This window comes from Sinocyclocheilus anshuiensis, unplaced genomic scaffold (genome assembly GCF_001515605.1).
Source record: "Sinocyclocheilus anshuiensis isolate Anshui unplaced genomic scaffold, SAMN03320099.WGS_v1.1 scaffold548, whole genome shotgun sequence".
Lineage (NCBI taxonomy): Eukaryota > Metazoa > Chordata > Actinopteri > Cypriniformes > Cyprinidae > Sinocyclocheilus > Sinocyclocheilus anshuiensis.
Window position 1 is genome coordinate 303,396 of NW_015554106.1, and position 20,297 is coordinate 323,692.

The 20,297-nt window shown below is 39.1% G+C and overlaps 1 protein-coding gene across 11 annotated transcripts in view; it reads left to right on the forward strand.

The window, feature by feature from the left end:
• Positions 1-20,297, forward strand: part of LOC107669708 (CUGBP Elav-like family member 2) — a 166,815-nt gene that overhangs the window by 41,440 nt on the left and 105,078 nt on the right. For 4 of the 11 annotated variants that reach the window (XM_016462065.1, XM_016462071.1, XM_016462068.1 and 1 more), the window contains exon 1: positions 9,420-9,729. The exons of 1 other annotated variant lie outside the window; for it this stretch is intronic. In XM_016462065.1, coding sequence (XP_016317551.1) covers positions 9,611-9,729 — 119 coding nt within the window. In that variant the 5' untranslated portion in view covers positions 9,420-9,610. Of the gene's footprint in view, positions 1-9,418; positions 9,730-20,297 lie in introns of those variants that run through there. 6 more of the 11 variants (XM_016462063.1, XM_016462064.1, XM_016462070.1 and 3 more) reach the window with 2 other exon arrangements.

Sequence of the window (20,297 nt, forward strand, 5' to 3'; positions counted from 1 at the left end):
CTGTCCGCCACCGCAATCGTCTTTACCTTGATTGCAGTCTTCATCCATCAAAACATTACTAGCGATACTGGTTATCCAGCCGCCATACAGCGGTGGGATGTGTTGACAATCCGTTCAATCTGTACTTCACACAGCGCGTGTCACGTGTGAGGGCTCGCGCTCTTCAGAGACAATCACAGAATATGACAGAGCTCGTGTTTTAAAGCGAAGCACACTGGAATGAATAATTCACTGAAAACCCAAAGCGAGTCTCTGTTCTCTCTGCAATCTCTGATGTAATTAGCCTGGTTTCCTTTATATTAGCACTGTTTTGGATGGATTGTTTGAATGCATTCGCTTACTGGATCATCGATCACAAGCAGAGAAGCAAAATTGGGTTCAAGGGTTAGAATAGACATTGTGCTTCAGTAATTTTGTGTTAATTGCGTTAAATTATTTTAACGCGTTAAGGATTGTAAAATTAATCGCATGCGTTAACGTGTTAACGTTGACAGCCCTAGTTAAATTAAACATGAACTTTATAAGAGGAAATAAGTTTGTTTTTTTGTTTTGTTTTGTTTTGTTTTGTTTTGATATGCGTTTTGTTTTGTTGTAGTCTTTATATATATATATATATATATATATACACAGTATATATTTTGTTTTTCCAGTTTTCCCCAATTATGTTTGTTTTTGTTTTGCTTAGCTAGAAATGTTTGTAGAGTTTTTGTTTTGTTTTATTTCGTTTTTTTGTAGTCTTAAAAATGTATAGTTTATTTTTAGCTGTCCGCAATTTGTTACTCTCTCTCTTTTTTTAATTTATTTATGTTTGTTTTACTTAAAAATGTTTTCGTTTAGTTTTTGTTTATGATAATAGCATCAGTTACAGTCGGCACTAGACATGTGACCAATGACACTCAAAGTCTTGACGCATCATGTTTGGACTGCCAGCTCAAATGAGACTCGAGAACTGCGTGATGTGAGGAAATTATTTAATTTGAAATGACATGATGGTGAATAAATAATGCATTTTCATTCCCTTAACTACATTTTGAGCTTAATATTAAACCAATATTACAATATAAGCCTTAATTGAAGCTTCCTGTTGCAGTGTCATAACCTGTGGCATTTGTGACTCATTTTAGTAATTGCAGCAGTTAGATGGTGTGTATAAATGGGGGTGAGAGTTTGTTTAAGTGTGTGTGTGTGTGTGTGTGTGTGTGTGTGTGTGTGCCCACGTTATGTAAGATGTTACTGGAAGAGGATGTAGTGTCACAATGAGTGTGAGTGCAAAAACGTCGTCAGTTCAGAAAGCCGATGGAGGAGCATGTCTCTTGCTCGGCTCGTTCTGCCTAGAAATTCCACACACACACGCTGTCCAGACAGGTCCATCAGCCGCCAAACACCCCTATTGGATTTGACCAGTCACCGACTAAGCCATTAACCTCTCTCACATGCAAACAGACACACACTTTATAGCATATAGGTGCACAATCCCTAGAGTGATTGCATATTAAAATACACACACAAGGTTCAAATGTATTCCGGGTGGTTGATCCCAAAAATAGAGCAGAGTATAGTAGAATTTGAGCTATTTTGGTGCATCCCAGACACACACACATAAACACAGAGCAGATGAACTAGTCCAGACATGAGTGTCAGGTTGACAGCCTCATACCCAGAGGAATGCTTCCTTCAAACTGAAGAGAGAGAATCGCTCGTTCGTTTGTGAGGTACGGGTGAAAGAAATGTGCAATCTCCCTTAGGGTTGAGCCTCTGGCCTTTGCCATCATTGTCATGCATGTGTGCATGCGTGTGTGTGTGTGGATGAATTTGACGGTTGTCAAAAAAAAAAACTTGTTGCCCAATTGAAATCATTTTCCGATCTTTAACACTGGACACGCATGCAAAGCATGTCCACAATGTAAATTGCCACCTCATTTCACCCATTGAGGGAAACTAAGCTGCAAAAATTTAGAGATATTCACAACCTACTGTAGGCTCACCGGACATTTAATTTCTAAACTGCTGTGATAGTATAACAACCGAAGTAATAAAATACTCCCAGATTCACATTCATCTGTCTATTAGTGCCACTCACTGCACATTTCACTGGACTAAGTGTCATGAAACATGCAATAAGCAACGTATTATCATTTTGCAGAAATTTTGCGACAAGCATGCTTTTCCAAGGGTTGAATATTCAAAAATTCACATGCTCATGCGCTATTGAGATGAATGGGAATGCTAATGGATAGCATTCTCCAAGTATGGTAGACGTGCTTAATTCAGGTTGCTTTTAAAGCTATAAATGACCGTTTAAATGAAAATAACTAGCTGGCTTAGCAAGATTCTCTTCAAACTGTTGTGACATCACAATATTTAACCTGAAAATGAAAACCAGTTATGCTAATGCTCGCTATAGCACTTCTTGTGGCAAAGCTGAGAATAAACTGCGTAATATAAACCGTCCTCTGACGCATTTTGAAATGCAGTGACATGCGATTGATCTTTCTTTGCTGGAAATGTTTGCGTTCACATATTTATGTATAGAGAAAGTGGAAATGGCCATTATGTCCATTACTAACATTAAATGTGGACTTCAGGGAATAAAATGGTACGAAAGTGAAGAATTTAGCCTGTTTAATATTTATTGTCATCGTTTTATGATAATTCAATGCCGTGACATTGAAGATGATATTTCATAGCAAAACTTCCAATGTTGACAGCTTTTCACAGAGAGAAGGAAATATTTAGATTATTTTGATGCTTCTCAATAGCCAAAAATACCCAGAAAGAAGAAGAAAAAGCTGTATTTTCTGTCTCTCTCTCTCTCTCTCATTAGCATCCTAATGAACAGATTCTCTACCTCTTCTGTTTTCCTGTCATTCTTAGAGAGAGTATGCTAACTTTGAAGTGTCTACACAGACATTTTTACATCCGGAAGCACAATAGTCCTTATTTCACTTTGGAAGCACACACAACCACAGACATACACATTTACACAAACACACACAGAGTTCAGTTAAGAGCAAATATGGACCTGAATACAGTGTAGAGAAAAAAAGAAAAGAAAAAACACCTAGCAAGCAAAACGTTCTCCATATAAATAGTGGGGCCAAATGGCTATGTGTGTTTTGAGGAAATAATTGAGGAGACAGAGCTCCAGAATCAGGCCTCTAATGGAAGGTGACAAATTAATTTCGGTCTGCTAATAGCTCAAAATAGAACATGCCCGACTGGCTGTCTTATTCTACGTGTCGCTACGTGTGAACGGGAGCACAAGGAGAAAAAAATCCTCACTGGTACAGCTTAAACTGTTTGTGTGCACAAGCTCTGTGGTTAGATGGGCATCCATCGTGGGTTAAACCACACTACCAGTACCAGGTTTTGGGCCAGATTTAGGTCTTTGCATATAATTATATTGTGACGAGAGGGGCGGGGCCGAGAGCCGTGGGAACGGAGCGAGGCCGGTGGAGTAATTGATAATGAGCGACACCTGCACCACTCACCGGTCTCGAGTCCCACGGAGGAGCTCCGGAAGGATAAAAGGAGGAGTGACGACAGTGTTGGACGAGAGAGGACCAGGCCTGGACTTTATTTTGTGTTTTGGTTCTGTTTGTGCGCGGTAGTCGTCCGTGAGGGGATTTTGTGTTTATTTTATTATTAAAGTTTTGTTTGAATGTTCGCCGGTTCCCGCCTCCTCCTTCCCGACCTACAAATGTTGTTACATATATTATATTGTTATGTTACGTTACGTTATGTTACGTTACGTTAAGTTAAGTTACATTACATTATATTAAGATTTGTTTATTTAGAGATTTACATTTTTAATTGAATTAATTATTGATATTTAATGAGTTTATTGAATATTGAATTGAATAAATCACAAGCATATATCAATATTTGCAAAGAAAATCCACTAAATACACATGAAGTTAAACATATTTGGCCGTTGCGTTATGTGTTGTTGTTTTTCAGCGTCTTACGCAATGCGTGCTATATGCTTTTAAACATAAAAGAAGTTCAAATTTGAAAAATGCACCTTCCAATTCCAGAGTTCTCTTCCAATCTTCTGTTGTTCCATCTTGTTTTTGAAAGCAAGATGTTCTGTGTGAATAGTTTGAATTGCTTTGATCATATCAATGGCTCCAGTGGTACGAAAATTTCTTATGAAATGGCCCAAAGGTTGAATAAATGCATTCTTTTTTTATATATAATATTATTTTTGTCATAAATAGTTATGTTAAATTAGCTATAAATTAATATGAATGATTTGTAATTTAATTAATTGTATTAATTTTGAATAAAACATAATTTTTTAATATTGTTTTATAAAACTAATTTAATTTAGTTTTATCGTTACTTGTTTTGCCTTCACATGCTCCATCCTTAAGTCAAAACTTGTGAATGATTTCCTTCAAGCTTAAGTTTATATTTTCAAAGTATTGGTGGATCCAGTCACAGGGTCCCGTTTAAGTCTATACAAGTCTCTACTATATGTCTATAAGATACGCACCAACTTTCAAAGATTAACAAGCTTTTCAATTTCTTATGAGCTTCTCTCTTCCCCTTATACACACACACACAGTTCCTGCCAACCCTTTGATCTGCCAGGAACAGCATCATGAATAGTCACGCTGACATTAATGCTCATCGAACACTTCACTCTAACTGCCATTCATGGATTGGGCCTTTGTGTCTCTGCTGATTGGTTGTCTTAAAAATTAAAAAGGGACACTGTTTGTAATTGATTGGCCGTAATAACATTGTCAAAGCTCTATCTCAGCTCATCCCCGTAATAGGGTTATCCGAACGCTACAAATTTAAGAACAATTCACCGCCGTCCTTTCATGTTGTCCTGTCATGTGTTTTAAAGATAAGATTAATTCTTCATATCAGCAATCTGATCGTGGACTCATGTATCTCATGCATGTTTTATAGCAGCTCTTTCTTCCAAACTGCTGCGTCAAACCTTTTTTTTGCAAAAAAAAATAAAAAATACTAAATTATTCATCTGTTTTGGTGCATTCCTCCTGCAGAACGAGAAAGAGAGAGGGAAAGAATTGAGGGTCTTCCTTTTTCTGAGGGTCCCACGTGGACTGCATTCTGGTAGAGATTAAATGTTTTTAGGCCTGAGAGAGACAAAACGTGGTAAAATAATCTGAAAGTGCCGGTCAAAGAGAGCCAAATTATGTTTTGAATTGGTTGAAATGGCACAGTGCTGACGTCAGGTAATACTTATTTTATTAATGTTAGCTCACGAACTCTCAAAAACACCTTACATTTCACTCTCATTGTCCCTTTCTCCACCCGCTGGGATATTCCTTTGATATTCCATCTTTTTAAGGCTCGATAACATTTAATAATAAAGGCAGAGCCTCTGTGAATTGCGTCAGTCTGACCTGCTTTAGGAAACACACACACACTTCCAAAGTCTCAGTGTTACTGGTGCCACAAATGGCATTGCAGGTACAGTGCGTGTCATGCAAAATATACCAAAAACTGCATCGTTCAGCTGTTCTCAAAGGGAAGTTAATTTGTTTCAGGGCTGTTTACATCAAGGATGATTACCACACCACTGTTACAATGATACCAAAACAGACAAACAATATTGTTTGAATCACGTAAAAAAAAATAAAAAAAAAAATCAGCTGATAAATGATAAAAAACATTGGCAGCCAATCAGAATCCATGTGACTTTAAAAAGATTGAACATTTAAAGTGGCAGACTACATAACTGCAGCGCTCACTTATAATAAACAGAATGCTATCGTCTGTTGGTGTGAATGCCCATATAGGTATGGTTACAGATATCGTTTTTGATGTGAACAACCCTTTATTTTACCCAACTATTATTGCTCTACAGAATACTTGATTCTGATTGGTCAGTCGTGGCATTCAACGGTCAAATAAATCCTATCATTCATGACAGCTTTGTATATTAGACCGTTCATCCGGGTAACTGAAACTGGTGCTACTCTTTTACTTTTTTTTTTTTTTTCTTAGATGCTTTTTTTCTCAGAAGCTTTAAGATCATCTTCAGGTAAAATAACTCCACATCAGGGTCCTGATCACACTATATACATTTATTTTTTCAATAATGACCAGCTGGAAGCACATTACCCCTTTACAACCTACCATTGGATAGTACCTATTACAGCATATTTTGGCCAAGAACCACTCACTTAGACAAGAGGAGACTGTCTGCTTGAGATGTAAAGTGACAAATCACAGTTTTACTTGTTTTTACTGCTTATTACAATATTATTACATTATTATTATCATGCAATAAAATATGAATGACATCAAATATTACTGCAGTAAGTGAACACAGTCTGAATGAGGCTGCGACTAAGTTAAAATTGATCTTGTGTCACTGTGCCATTGTAAACATGTCTGATGTCTTTTTAATATTGTACTTATCAATAACTGGCGACCCCCCCTGTGTTCGGTTGTGTTCTGTTAAAACTGTTTTTGAACTCAAGTATGTGCACGATGTGCTTGCTAAGACTGTATTTGGAAGCTCCTGAGGGAACAATAAACCCAGTTTTACCTGGACATTTCAGGACTATTCTGAGATGAAATACCCAAAAGACTAGCCTAGTGAATAGTTGCCACATAGACAGCCATTCAAGATGGGCTGTCATGGCTAGGAGTGATTGGGCATTGACCTTTTAATCGCCGTTATAGACAAGACAGTTAGGCAGAAGAGAGTGAGAGAAAGAGAGTAGGTATTAAACACAGTAGAATGGTATAGTGTCATACAGATTAAACTGAATAGAGGATTGAGAGAGTGGGAATAATGCAGGAAAGTACAGAGGACGGAGAGGCAGGAAGATACTCTAACTAGGTCATTTCATTAAACTGTAAATGCAATACAACTACTTGACAGAGAATGTTATGTTTGTGCGATGGACTGTAAATGATTTTATAATCGGCCTGCTTTGGCTTTGTGTGTGTGTGTCGGCACACATTGTCTCAGGGCACTGTCTATACATGCAAAGATCTCTCTCACCACACTTTTTCTGTATAGTTTTTTGTCCTGTCTTGCCTCATCCCTTCTCTTTTCTTTTTGTCTTCTCTGAGCTTGTCACTCCTCATTTCTTATTGTTATTGTTCTTTTTATTCTTGTTCATCTTATTGTGTACTCATCTCTTTATTTCTCTTCTTGTCATTTTATTTTTCTCATCTTGTCTGTCTTCTCATTTGATCTCATCTTGTCTTAGACTCTTTTTCTGTATTTGTCTCTCTTCTTGTTTCATCTCATCTGTTCTTTTCGCTTCTCTTATTGTCTCATCTTTTCTCATATCTGTCCTATTCTTTTTTCCTGTTGTCTCATCTAATTTCAACTCATCCCTTTTTCATTTTATCCTCTTCTTCTCTTCTCTTCTCTTCTCTTCTCTTCTCTTCTCTTATATTGCACTAATCACTCATAATGGGGCCTATGGACTCAACCAATTGAGTGTGATCAGGCATCTGCCTCAGACTTAGCTAATCAAATGCCATTGTCAGAGATCATAGGAAACCAGTTATCACCCCTGGCATATATTTTCTTTTCGGCTGTCAGTAACAGCTTGACTTCACCCCTCACGCAGACAGACGGGTAGATTTTCCTGTTGCAAAACAATTGCCAAAAAATACCAAGGGCTTTTGCGAATCGCAATGAAAAACAGTGTGAATTAGCATTGTTGGTAATACATTTGGCATTTCGTCTAGCTGTTAACTTCCCTGCCGACATCTGACTATATGCCTGCCATTCAGAAACACTCGCTGCTGGACAACCATTACATTTACACTGACTAGATCATGTGAGACTGGCAGAGGGGCTGATGATAGAGAAAGACAGACGGAGAGAAAGAAAAGGAGGTGGCAGATGGAGCAGAGACATTTGGAACTGGTTATTTTACGCTCCTAACCAATTTTACTTGCGTGACATCTGTAATCAGAATCACTCTGGTCAGCATAATGCAAATTCCAGATCAACGTCGAAGAGAAACATCTTTTTTGAAGTGAGGGGTCGGCATCTATTGCAGTAGGTACAGTTATAGGACATTAATGGGGCACCTCAGGACCGCAGGTGTTTGGTAAACAAATTACTCTGCCAATTATTGCAAGTGTTGTGAATGATTGTAGCCAAGTGTGCAAGGTGCAACACAAAGTTTTGTCCTTTAATGAATCGGTGCCCTTGATCCTCTGATGTGTTTTTCTCGCAATGAAACTTTCATGAGCCGTAATAAACACAATGCATTTTTAAACAGGCAGATCTGGAAGACATTTGGAAAAGAGAGAGGGAGTAAGAAACTTGTGAAAGGAGGAGACATTTAAAGAGAGAGGAGGTAAATATGTTTTTCTAGAATAGAGAGAATGAGAGAGAGATGGAGGGGTAGGAACAGATGGTGAAAAGAAAGAGCAATGACGAGGTTATTTTCAGATGAGCGTGACTCTTTAACAAAATGTGCCCATTGGGAGGAAAAATAGGCTTCTTAGAATTGCACATACAACACTCACACTAAGAACCCTCATTTAAACTAATCCACGTCCCTGGTGATTTTCTGCTTTCCCACCGCAAAACTAATTTATCAAAACAATGGTCCTCAAAATGCCTCTGGTGTTGTCTCAGAAAGAAAAATAAAAAAACACACGAGTAGCACTGCTGCAAAACCTAACCCGGAATCATTGAACTGTTTCAAAACTTGGCACACTAAATGGGATAAACCACTCAGGCCAAGAGAAGACAAGTCCAGTTTACTGTGTAACCTTTTCAAAATTGTTCCATAATTTCATCACCATGGTAATTGTTAAAGGACAACTTGTTGGTAGTATTTGTAAGTGAACAATGTGTACTCTTTCACCATGTTACCCACACCTCATATGCATCATCTGGCAGACTTTTGCCTATGAATACACAGGGAATATCTGGTGCAGGTAACATCTACATATACTACCAAGTACCAACTTTGTAGCAATACAAACAATACAAGCAAAGCTATTCTTTAAGTGGACCTCTCAATATGGTTGATTCACTTATCTTTCAGTTCCTCAGCATTGATAAATTATCCAAAGAAGTCCCTATTTTAGTATGCCCAGGGTCATTCACAAAAGATACGTTCTTGTGTCCATCTCTGCTACCTTTTCTCTCTTTTTTTATTGCTTATGTTGACAAATAATATTAGGACAAAGATGGACGTTCTTGAGAGATACAAAGTTGTTGTACCAGACCTGTGTATAGTCTTGCCTACTTCTTTAAGGTGTTCAAACGGCACTTCTTTAGTTGTTATTCTTGTACGGATACGAAATACGAGCTGTCCTAAGGGGTGTTGGGCATCCTGGACAACAGCAGGCTTCTCAATGCTAGCCAGCACCAGGCTAACAGCACTAGCTCTGGCCCAAAAACAACATGAGCTGTCAGAAAGGGTTATCACAGCCCAGTGAATCAGATGGGAGGAGGGAGGGACGAGGGGAAGGAGGAGGGAGCCAGTGAGGGTGGATGGGTGGGAGTGTTACTGTGTGAGAGAGAGAGAGAGGATTCAAACGCTAGAGAAAGGGCCAGCGTACACCCGCCACAACTCAAAGCTTGTGTGAGGATTGCGTGAGTGTGTAGTGCGTGCTTGCGTTCGGAGTAACGGCGATGTTGGAGCACTCGTCTGAGCTGGGCTTTGTGCCGAGTGTGTGTGTGGACAGCATGCGATACCCATCCACCGTGAACAGCGCTGTCTCCATGAGGAGCACAGAAGAACTGCTGCTGAGGTAAAGCTGTCCCTGGACAGCACACAAAGACATGCATGCACACACATACACACAGATCCGGCTAGCTCCGAAAGGTTTGCTGTTGTTCATAGCTGCAGGCATGCGGCGAGCCGTTTCAGGAATGTTTGGTTGACGGCAGCCCTGCGGTTTTGTTGGCGCGGTTTGTTGACATGCCGTTTATAGGCCGTTTCTCTGCATGCAGTTGTGTTTTTGTCAAATTGCGGGACCCTGCCTGCGCTGTACCGCCTGCACTTGTCTTGCCAGCCGTAAAAATGTGCACCTTGCAACATTCCCCTCTCTTGTTTCTCTTCCCTACGGTTCGTTCGGAGCCTCTTAGAAGACTGAAGAGTTGATACAGCTATAAAAAAGTGTTTGAAGATGCGCGTGCATGCACACAGGATAATGCAAGGCATGTGTGTGCAAGGGAAACAGAGTGACAGAAAGAGGCACTGCATCCTTGAGAATAAAGTTGTGCTTGTGTGCTCACTTATTGCAGTCGCCTTTTTGCACTTATTGCAGACGCATTTCGACGCAAGCGGTCCTAATCTGTATTAATGCACCCTGTAAAGTGTGCGAGTATATTTGCATACATGTAAGTGTGCAAACGCACTTGCGAGGATCTAAATTCGGAGTTTGTTTGGATGTAATAATCGCATTAAACAGAGAGGGACGAGCAGGAGGGGTTAAGCCCCGTCCCGCCGCTAGAAAGATATCTGCTTTTGTTTGTACGCCTCTCTGATGATTGGATTTAGAAGGGTGGGGTGGGGGGGTCTGGAGAGGAATGGGGCATTCGGTGGAGAGATGTAGGGAGGGTAGTGCTGAAAGCATTCTCAACAATGGGACGCCCCGACAATGAGGCTGTCACTCACTTTGTGGCTTGTTTTCTACCTCTCTTCTCCTCTCCTCTCAGTCGCTGTCTCTCTGGCCATTTTTTAAAAGTGGAGAAGGGTGCTAATCAGGCCGTGTCGGGTTGGTTTTTATCCCAGTGTTATGGCCGGTTAATAACACAGGCGTTTAATGTGCAGAGTGTAATGGGGTGTGAGAGCATTAGTTGGGCCAGAGAGGCGGCCATGTTGGTTTAAAGAGTAGATTTATGGCCTTTTACTCATTCATTGTGCTTGTGCTCAATGGCTTTTAAAATAGCCCCCGAGGAACATGAATCTCTCCGATGACTGCGGTCAGGTCTTCTGGTGTAACGCACATACACACACACACACACACACACACACACAAACACACACACACACACACACCTTGGCCATAACTCAACCTCCTCCAATAAAGAAATGTCAAGTGGAAAATTGCCGTAAAGGTCCGTAACCATCACACACACGTGTGTGCAGGCAAGCTCATTAGAGAAATATGACTGTATGTTAACAAATGTATCCCAATGCGACTGGGGCTGAATCTATTATCTTGAGAACGTTTATCATTATTTGATGAAAAAAATGATTTATGGCGCTACATGAAGGGCCATATACATGGGAAAACTGTACATGCCAGGACTGTAAATAAATCTATTGCATGTGCCCCTGGCAGTTGGTGTAATGCGACGTTCGCTGAGGACTCAAATCAATTTATGCCGCTGTGCCTAACTTCAATCCATCTAATGCCGAATGTACTGTAATGATGGCTAGAAATGCAATGACTTTATTTAAGATTGATCGTTAGGTGTAATATTACTGATATCGAACATCTCTGAAATGTATTTTGTGATATTTATGTTCCGAAACCTAGTGGGCTGCCTACCCAGACATCAATTTTGGACATCACAGTTTTAAAACCAAGTGGGATGCCTACCTAGACATCATTTTTAGTCATCATAAGCATGTTTAAATGTTCATTTATGATGCCCAAAAATGTTTCTGTAGGTAGGCAGCTCATGATATTATCAAGCGCAGCCTGTATGACTGTTCTTTTGAAGCCTTTGGCTGAGAAGGCTATTTAAATTCTTTAGCTAAGGCTGAATGGGTTTCTCACAGGAAGTTGAAGGGTTAAGTAATCACAGATGACACCAGGTCAGTTTGCGCTTCACAGGCTTACACTCTCTTCCTAAAACCGCTCGTACAGCACTGCCGACTTTCCGCTATAAACACTGGAGTCTGTACTCTGCAATTAGTGGCTTGGAAAGCCTTTCATTGCGGTAAAACAAGGCAATGGCGGTTGTGTCAGTGTGTGGCTGCGGCGATGGGCTGCTGTCACTGTGCATTCTGGGATATGTGTGCGGGCGTGTTGCAGAAATGGGTGGTTTTGTGTTATAGGAGAATGACCTGTCCCAAGGTGCCCACCGTCGAGCTGTGGCTCAATGAAGCTGCGCGAGTTTCAAATGTAAATAAATGAGAAGCAGTGACCAGCACTCTCAGGGTCCCGCTTTAATGAGGGGAACGGGGGGAGGGATGTTGAAACAAAGGAAGGGGGTGAGATGGATAGAGAAAGGAAAGGGGGAAAATGTTCCTTAATGAATGTAGGACTTGGAGAGAAACGGCAAATTTATTTAAACTCCAATTTTGCTACCCAAGACCTGTTCAATTAAACCAGTAAGGTTCATTGCACTTGGTAAAAATCACTTCGAGGTTGGCATTCTGGCATAGCGGGAGCTAAAAATGGGCCTGCACTCCGATTGTTAGGCGGTTTTATGATTTAGGAGGCAGATTTTGTTCTACATCAATATGACAGAACAGAGAAGCACATGAAATTAATATTAGAGGAGTGTAGAGCGTTTGGAATGCAATATGATATGCTGTTGATGTCCTGTGATGTCATAATAGCATTACTGCTGGTTGGCATGGCGATAATGTAAACAACAGGGGTCGAGTTGATGTAGTAGATTAGACAGGCTAGTGATCCCAGATTACACTGACAAGCTTACACATATGCTCTAGCAAAACCACAGTACTCAAGGGGGGTGATAGCATTAGCGTCAAATGTGTCATTAAACCGCATGTGTTATTATTCAGATGGGCAGTTAGAAACATGTTGACAGTTCAAATGGATAGTTGACTCAAGAAACTGACCATAATAATGTACCAATGCAAACACTTGTGTCTTCCATTGAACACAAAAGTTGAAGAACAACCTGACTGTTTTTGTACTATATGTTGAAAGTGAATGAGTACTAAGGCTTTCAAGCTCCAATATAGGTACCATAGAAGTACCATAAAAGTATCCTAAAAGTGATAGTTTTCCAAAGCCATATAATAGCTTAAATTAAGTCATATTCTCCTCCATTAAGCTTCTAACCATTGCAACTGTATCGTTGAGTCACTGGGTTAAACTTTAGAACCACATCAGTCCAATTCACAAACAAATCATTCAGACATATTTTCTGAACTGGATCAACGATGCTTTGTAAATTATTTTCTTTCTAAAAATTTATATTTTTAAAATTAATTTTAAATAATTATTTCAGACATTATTTCCGCTGAGTGGTAATGTTCACCTCACACATTCAGTTTTGATTAGAGTACATCAGATCTGGTCTGGCTGTCACATACAGTCTAGCTGCAAAAGTTCAAATATTTCAATAACAGAAGTTCAAATCTCAAATCAAAGCATACTACTGCCATTTGCTGGAGACTAGACAATGAACTAGCATTCCAATCTTTTCTCTGATGTTTGGCATACACCCAGAACATTGTGCATGTAGTTTAGTTCTTCTGATGTGTAATGACGAATTAATTACATCATCTGTGTATGTGCACACTTATCTTGGAACAATATATGACCTGAGGCAAAGTATCTATAGTATGCAACATAGCGTAACTGAGAGTATGCGTATGTATATGTGTGTTTTCACCCAAATGAGCACGCTCACTGCTTTACATAATCCATGAGTTAATCAAATATTCATGAGCCCAAACACTCTTCTGACAGACTGCTGACAGCCCGTCTGTCCGTCTACATGCACGCATGCACAAGGCTATAGGCTAGGGCTGATGTATAAACTGTGCAACAATAGAAAGGCGTCAAAACATAGAGATTTTGCTATACCGTGATATATTTTTGCATTTCTCTCATTGGATGTTGTTTACATGTAGGAGTGACTTTAGTTGTTTACACAGTCAAGCGTGGTGCAACTTTCTGCATGAGTTTAATTGATATGTGGTGTGCATATGCTGGATATTTTGAATATTGCTCATCCAATCAGAATTTAGAATTGGAACTAAAGGTTTTAAAGACACTTCTACCAACCAGACTCATTGATTACGTTGCTTCTTGCAAGTTTTGCGACACTTTCAAAGTGAAATGTCCAGTGATTGGTGCTAACAGCGCATTCAGTTTTATCCAAAACGGATGAACATGAATCTGGCAACGTTTTATTATTTATGTTGGTTGTTGTACGTATCGCAGCAGTTTGGAAACTGTCCAGTGATTGGCGCTAAAAAGTTAATGCCTTTTGAAAATATCATACCACCTACACTAAACCCTACCCTAAACCTAACTAATAGTGTTAATAAACGAAAATGTGAGATAAAAAGGCATTTGCTGAAGCAACCATGCAGCTTTAGCTTGCTTACAAATCTTGGAACTCTTTCATCATGACTTGTGTTTCACGGGACTCTTACCCAAATGCCCTGCATCACAAATGTATCACCGGTACCAGGTGAGCTACCAAGCAAGTTTACTACATAACTGGATACATATTAGTTACATAAGTAAACATATTAATTTTTAATAATTATACACTATGGTAAAAGTGTTTTGAATGATATGTGAATATGTATAGATACGTTTATGCAGTTTTGCAAATCTAATGTAAGTAGAGGCACATTTTTTTCAAATACGCCTATGTTGACTTCTACAGCATTGCTTTTTAAATGTGCTCTAAGCGATAGCAGTTAGCAGTTCTGGACCTTATGCTGGGCTTAGTTGCTCAATTAGACACACCCCCTTATTCTAAAAATCCACCCTACAGAAATACCATTGAGACGGGCGATGGAGAAGGAGAGCATTTGTCAATTTAAGTTTACGAGTTCCTTCTTTTCCAGCCGCTATGCTTCCTCGATTTTTTTAAGACCACCCCTAATACATGCGGTCTGTTTTCCCACCCCATATCTGCCATCTTTAACATGTTCTCCTTCTTCTTATCCCCCATCTATCTACCTTCCCTGCCCCCACCCCTTTCTCTTTCTCTCTCTCCGTTCGGTTTGAACTCCTGGTGTACTATTTTTGTCTCTGTGCATTGCGGCCTGCCGGGCCTGCCTTTCTCTCTCTCTCTCTTTTGTCTTCTTGCTCTCCTCCTACGTGGTCAATCAATACGTGTTATAGGCCAGCTGGGTCCAGACCCAAAGGGGAGAGCCGTAGAGAGAGAGAGAAGGTGTGAGAAAGAGAGAGAGAGAACACTGAGAACAAGGACCCCAAGAAAATGAGGCTGAACAAGGGCGTAACTAGGATGCGAAGACATTGGGAGCTCAGCGCAGGGAATTTATGGCAAAATAATAAAGATTTGCTGGAGGTTATGAATGTAATGCACCATGATATGAATCATAAAAGAAAAGATAAACTATATGCATAACATTTTAAACCTTAAGATATGTAATGTAAAGATGTGTGAAGGTATTGTGCCTGACGATTCAAAAATGTTGTTTTAGTGCCTACTACAGTAGGGTAGAGTGGGGGAAAAGGCCCTTTAAGGACTGTGTAATTTTTTTTTTCTTTTTTTTTTTCTGTGGAACAAAGGTTAAATGTGTCCAGAATTGTTATCATAGTTTTAGTGACAATTACATAAACTATAAACCACGTATGAAAAATGTCCAGAGTTTTAAAAAAAAATGTTAAAAATTATTTGTACCAAGGGGGTGTTTTGTAAAATTCCCCCAGTCTGACAAATCAATTTACTTTATTAATTTACAGCAAAATCAGAGTACAGGCAGTTTTAGCTTAAAATGAAAAAGAATATAATCAATAATTAGGAATTACAAAATTATAATAGCCTATCTGAAAAATATTGTTAGCTGATGCTAACTGGCTAGCTAACTAGCTACCTGATGCTAACTTGAAAACTGATGTTTTTAAATATAATGTCTAAATATTTTTATACAACCAACTAGTTAGAATGCATTTGATGGAAAAACAAAGGATTTGATGTTCAGGACAGAGTAACTAGTAATTAAGCCATGCCCTCTGGGGGCGTTTTACCCCACAGACTAGGTTTGAAAAAAAAAATTGTCATTCTGAAAATATTATTATATTTTTCTTAAATAACACATACTCCCTAGCTACAGGCATTACTATTCTCATATCATAATTATATGATGTTCTACAAAACAACAAGCTTTAAAACACTTTTTTTCTTTCTGCTGAAAATTAGATCACTTACTGTACAATCCGTTTTCTCTCAGGTATTACACCAGTGTAAGCTTCATGGCGAATGCTTATAAATCACTCTTGTCAACGTAGTCCCTAGTTACAACAAAAATGTATCTTGACTTTATCTAGTAGTTATTCTGGGAAAAACAGTATGGGGGCATTTTCCCCCACTCTACCCTATATCACAAATCGAGTTTTCCTAAACAGTCTGACAGTGGCTGCCTGAAACGTGAATATAGTTTTACCTCGTGTAATCCTCCGGCGTGTGTTTATAGTGAAAAAATGCAGTTTATCCATATTGTCACTTGCTGTGTGTGTTCGCAATGTCATTAAAATTACCGCTGGCAACTCTCTACTCACAATAATGCGAGGCAACCGTAATGCAGTAAGCAGGTTCAGAGCAAGAGAAAATATTCAGGCTATACCCACCCGAAACCCCTGGGGAAAAGGTAAGGAAAAGAAGAACAAAAAATGACAATAAAAGAACAGAAAGAGGTAAAAGGGTAACAGTAACAACTGCAGAAGGAAGAACAGGGAAACCTTTGACCTGAGAGTGTGAGAGAGAGTGAGAGGAAGAGAGGAGCCCATATGAAAGACGTCTTGTGGCTAAATTCCATTATCTTCTGTGAGAGAGAATTATATCAGCCCTTAAGTGCTTTCATCAGACTTCTTAACCCCAAGAGAAGGACACAGCCTGAAAGATTGAAAGCTGTTCAGGGGGCGACATGAAGGTCTGTGGCATGAGTTCTTGTTCCGAACTGCTTAAGCTGCTCAATACCACACGTGAATTGTCCCAGCTACCTGCCCAATATCAGTAAAATGGGTATCCTGAGAAATCACTCTATCCCTGTTGCCCCTTTTCCACGGACAGGGTGCCAGAGCTCGATCCTGGTGTGTTTCCACAGCAGAAAAACAGTTTTGGGACATAAAATTGACTCTGCATTTTCCCCTAAAAGCTGCTGGATTTTAGCTCCTTAAAACTAAGTAAGATTCATAGTATGACTATAAACAAAGTGTGCTATGTGCCGTTTACTTCTGCAAAGGTTATCTAGTAATGTGCTTAGTTGCGTCAACGTTTAGCTCTCAAATCAGTTTGGGTTTATTTCCCTCGGGTTGGCTGCCATGTCTTTAGAGGGCTTAGTTTTGAAGAAAAGGAGTGAATTTAAAAACAGAGAAATTAGCAGAGCAGCTAGGCTTGAAAAAAATATTTGTTCTGTATGGAAATGTTAAAAAAATGTTAAAAATTATTTGTACCAAGGGGGTGTTTTGTAAAATTCCCCCAGTCTGACAAATCAATTTACTTTATTAATTTACAGCAAAATCAGAGTACAGGCAGTTTTAGCTTAAAATGAAAAAGAATATAATCAATAATTAGGAATTACAAAATTATAATAGCCTATCTGAAAAATATTGTTAGCTGATGCTAACTGGCTAGCTAACTAGCTACCTGATGCTAACTTGAAAACTGATGTTTTTAAATATAATGTCTAAATATTTTTATACAACCAACTAGTTAGAATGCATTTGATGGAAAAACAAAGGATTTGATGTTCAGGACAGAGTAACTAGTAATTAAGCCATGCCCTCTGGGGGCGTTTTACCCCACAGACTAGGTTTGAAAAAAAAAATTGTCATTCTGAAAATATTATTATATTTTTCTTAAATAACACATACTCCCTAGCTACAGGCATTACTATTCTCATATCATAATTATATGATGTTCTACAAAACAACAAGCTTTAAAACACTTTTTTTCTTTCTGCTGAAAATTAGATCACTTACTGTACAATCCGTTTTCTCTCAGGTATTACACCAGTGTAAGCTTCATGGCGAATGCTTATAAATCACTCTTGTCAACGTAGTCCCTAGTTACAACAAAAATGTATCTTGACTTTATCTAGTAGTTATTCTGGGAAAAACAGTATGGGGGCATTTTCCCCCACTCTACCCTATATCACAAATCGAGTTTTCCTAAACAGTCTGACAGTGGCTGCCTGAAACGTGAATATAGTTTTACCTCGTGTAATCCTCCGGCGTGTGTTTATAGTGAAAAAATGCAGTTTATCCATATTGTCACTTGCTGTGTGTGTTCGCAATGTCATTAAAATTACCGCTGGCAACTCTCTACTCACAATAATGCGAGGCAACCGTAATGCAGTAAGCAGGTTCAGAGCAAGAGAAAATATTCAGGCTATACCCACCCGAAACCCCTGGGGAAAAGGTAAGGAAAAGAAGAACAAAAAATGACAATAAAAGAACAGAAAGAGGTAAAAGGGTAACAGTAACAACTGCAGAAGGAAGAACAGGGAAACCTTTGACCTGAGAGTGTGAGAGAGAGTGAGAGGAAGAGAGGAGCCCATATGAAAGACGTCTTGTGGCTAAATTCCATTATCTTCTGTGAGAGAGAATTATATCAGCCCTTAAGTGCTTTCATCAGACTTCTTAACCCCAAGAGAAGGACACAGCCTGAAAGATTGAAAGCTGTTCAGGGGGCGACATGAAGGTCTGTGGCATGAGTTCTTGTTCCGAACTGCTTAAGCTGCTCAATACCACACGTGAATTGTCCCAGCTACCTGCCCAATATCAGTAAAATGGGTATCCTGAGAAATCACTCTATCCCTGTTGCCCCTTTTCCACGGACAGGGTGCCAGAGCTCGATCCTGGTGTGTTTCCACAGCAGAAAAACAGTTTTGGGACATAAAATTGACTCTGCATTTTCCCCTAAAAGCTGCTGGATTTTAGCTCCTTAAAACTAAGTAAGATTCATAGTATGACTATAAACAAAGTGTGCTATGTGCCGTTTACTTCTGCAAAGGTTATCTAGTAATGTGCTTAGTTGCGTCAACGTTTAGCTCTCAAATCAGTTTGGGTTTATTTCCCTCGGGTTGGCTGCCATGTCTTTAGAGGGCTTAGTTTTGAAGAAAAGGAGTGAATTTAAAAACAGAGAAATTAGCAGAGCAGCTAGGCTTGAAAAAAATATTTGTTCTGTATGGAAATGTTCCTTATTAAGCAAAAATATTCTTTACAAATATCTATTTCACATTAAAGAGCTATGCACACATATAAGGAGATTGCTTGTGTTAGCAGTCTACAATACGTCCTTTCCTTCATGTTCACCCATAATTCTTCCGTCTGGCTGTCTTTGGGTTTACTGCTGAATCTTCTCTTCAGACAGAAACCCATTTAGTGAATTCATCATCTCCATAACATGCGTAACAGCAATGCCGAGCATTCGTAAATTGCTTCTTTATTGCACAATCCATTATGTAATGGTATATTTGCTCAAGGTAGTAGACATTGTGCGAGAACAGCGGAATGTTTATAAACCTGTCCAGAACTCGCATTGAATTTCTTTTTCTTTTTTCACCCCCAAAATTTATTTTTAATTGATGCACAAATTAATACTTTATGGCAGTGGACTGTATAAGTACTTTTATTTTGTGTTGGTGGTTTTAGGCCTACATATATTGACTTGAATAATGTAATGTAATGTCGGAAATTATTGTATATTACCTACTTATTTATTTATTTATGAGTCACCTTTGCTCAACTGTCCAAGCTGGAGGCAGTATTCAAAAGTGTTTCTTAGAGGGAAAGATGACCCCAGCGGCTCAGTTTGCGTAGTATAATAATTTGTGTAAAATCATTACAGAAATATTGGCCTAAACCGTCTCTAAGGATCAGGCTCTAGGGTTAGTTTTGTCTTTTGTTTTCTCATAAATGCTACAGTAAGACGGAAATATTGATTGTGCATCCTTGCATACACAAACACCTCCCTTGAACGCATGCAAATACTAGCACGTTGTTGGCTACAGGTCATAACAGACCACAACCAGTGTTTTCTTTATTGCAATTTGCCAAAGCTGTTTTATACAGGTTTAATTTGGCTATTTGTTGCTGGTTATAGCACTTTAATTCTATGCAACTGCTTTTTAACGACAGCTGAAATCCTTCATTGCACTTGGTCTTTAAAGACAAGCATGGCCCATTATGGATTTTTGTTTTGTTTTGAAGCTTTTGGCTGAATATGTTGTTATCTAATTACCATAGACAATTTAAAGGCATAAACTGCAAAGCAGTGCAGTTTTTGATGGTTCCTAATTGAGGCAGTATATCCCCAGATCTTTTTATTTTATGTGGTCATGCACTACAGAATGCAAGGCACAACGTCCTCCTCTCTTCCCCATCATTTGTGTGTGTGTGTGTGTGTGTGTGTGTGTGTGTGTGTGTATATATATATATGTATTAAGCATTAGTGT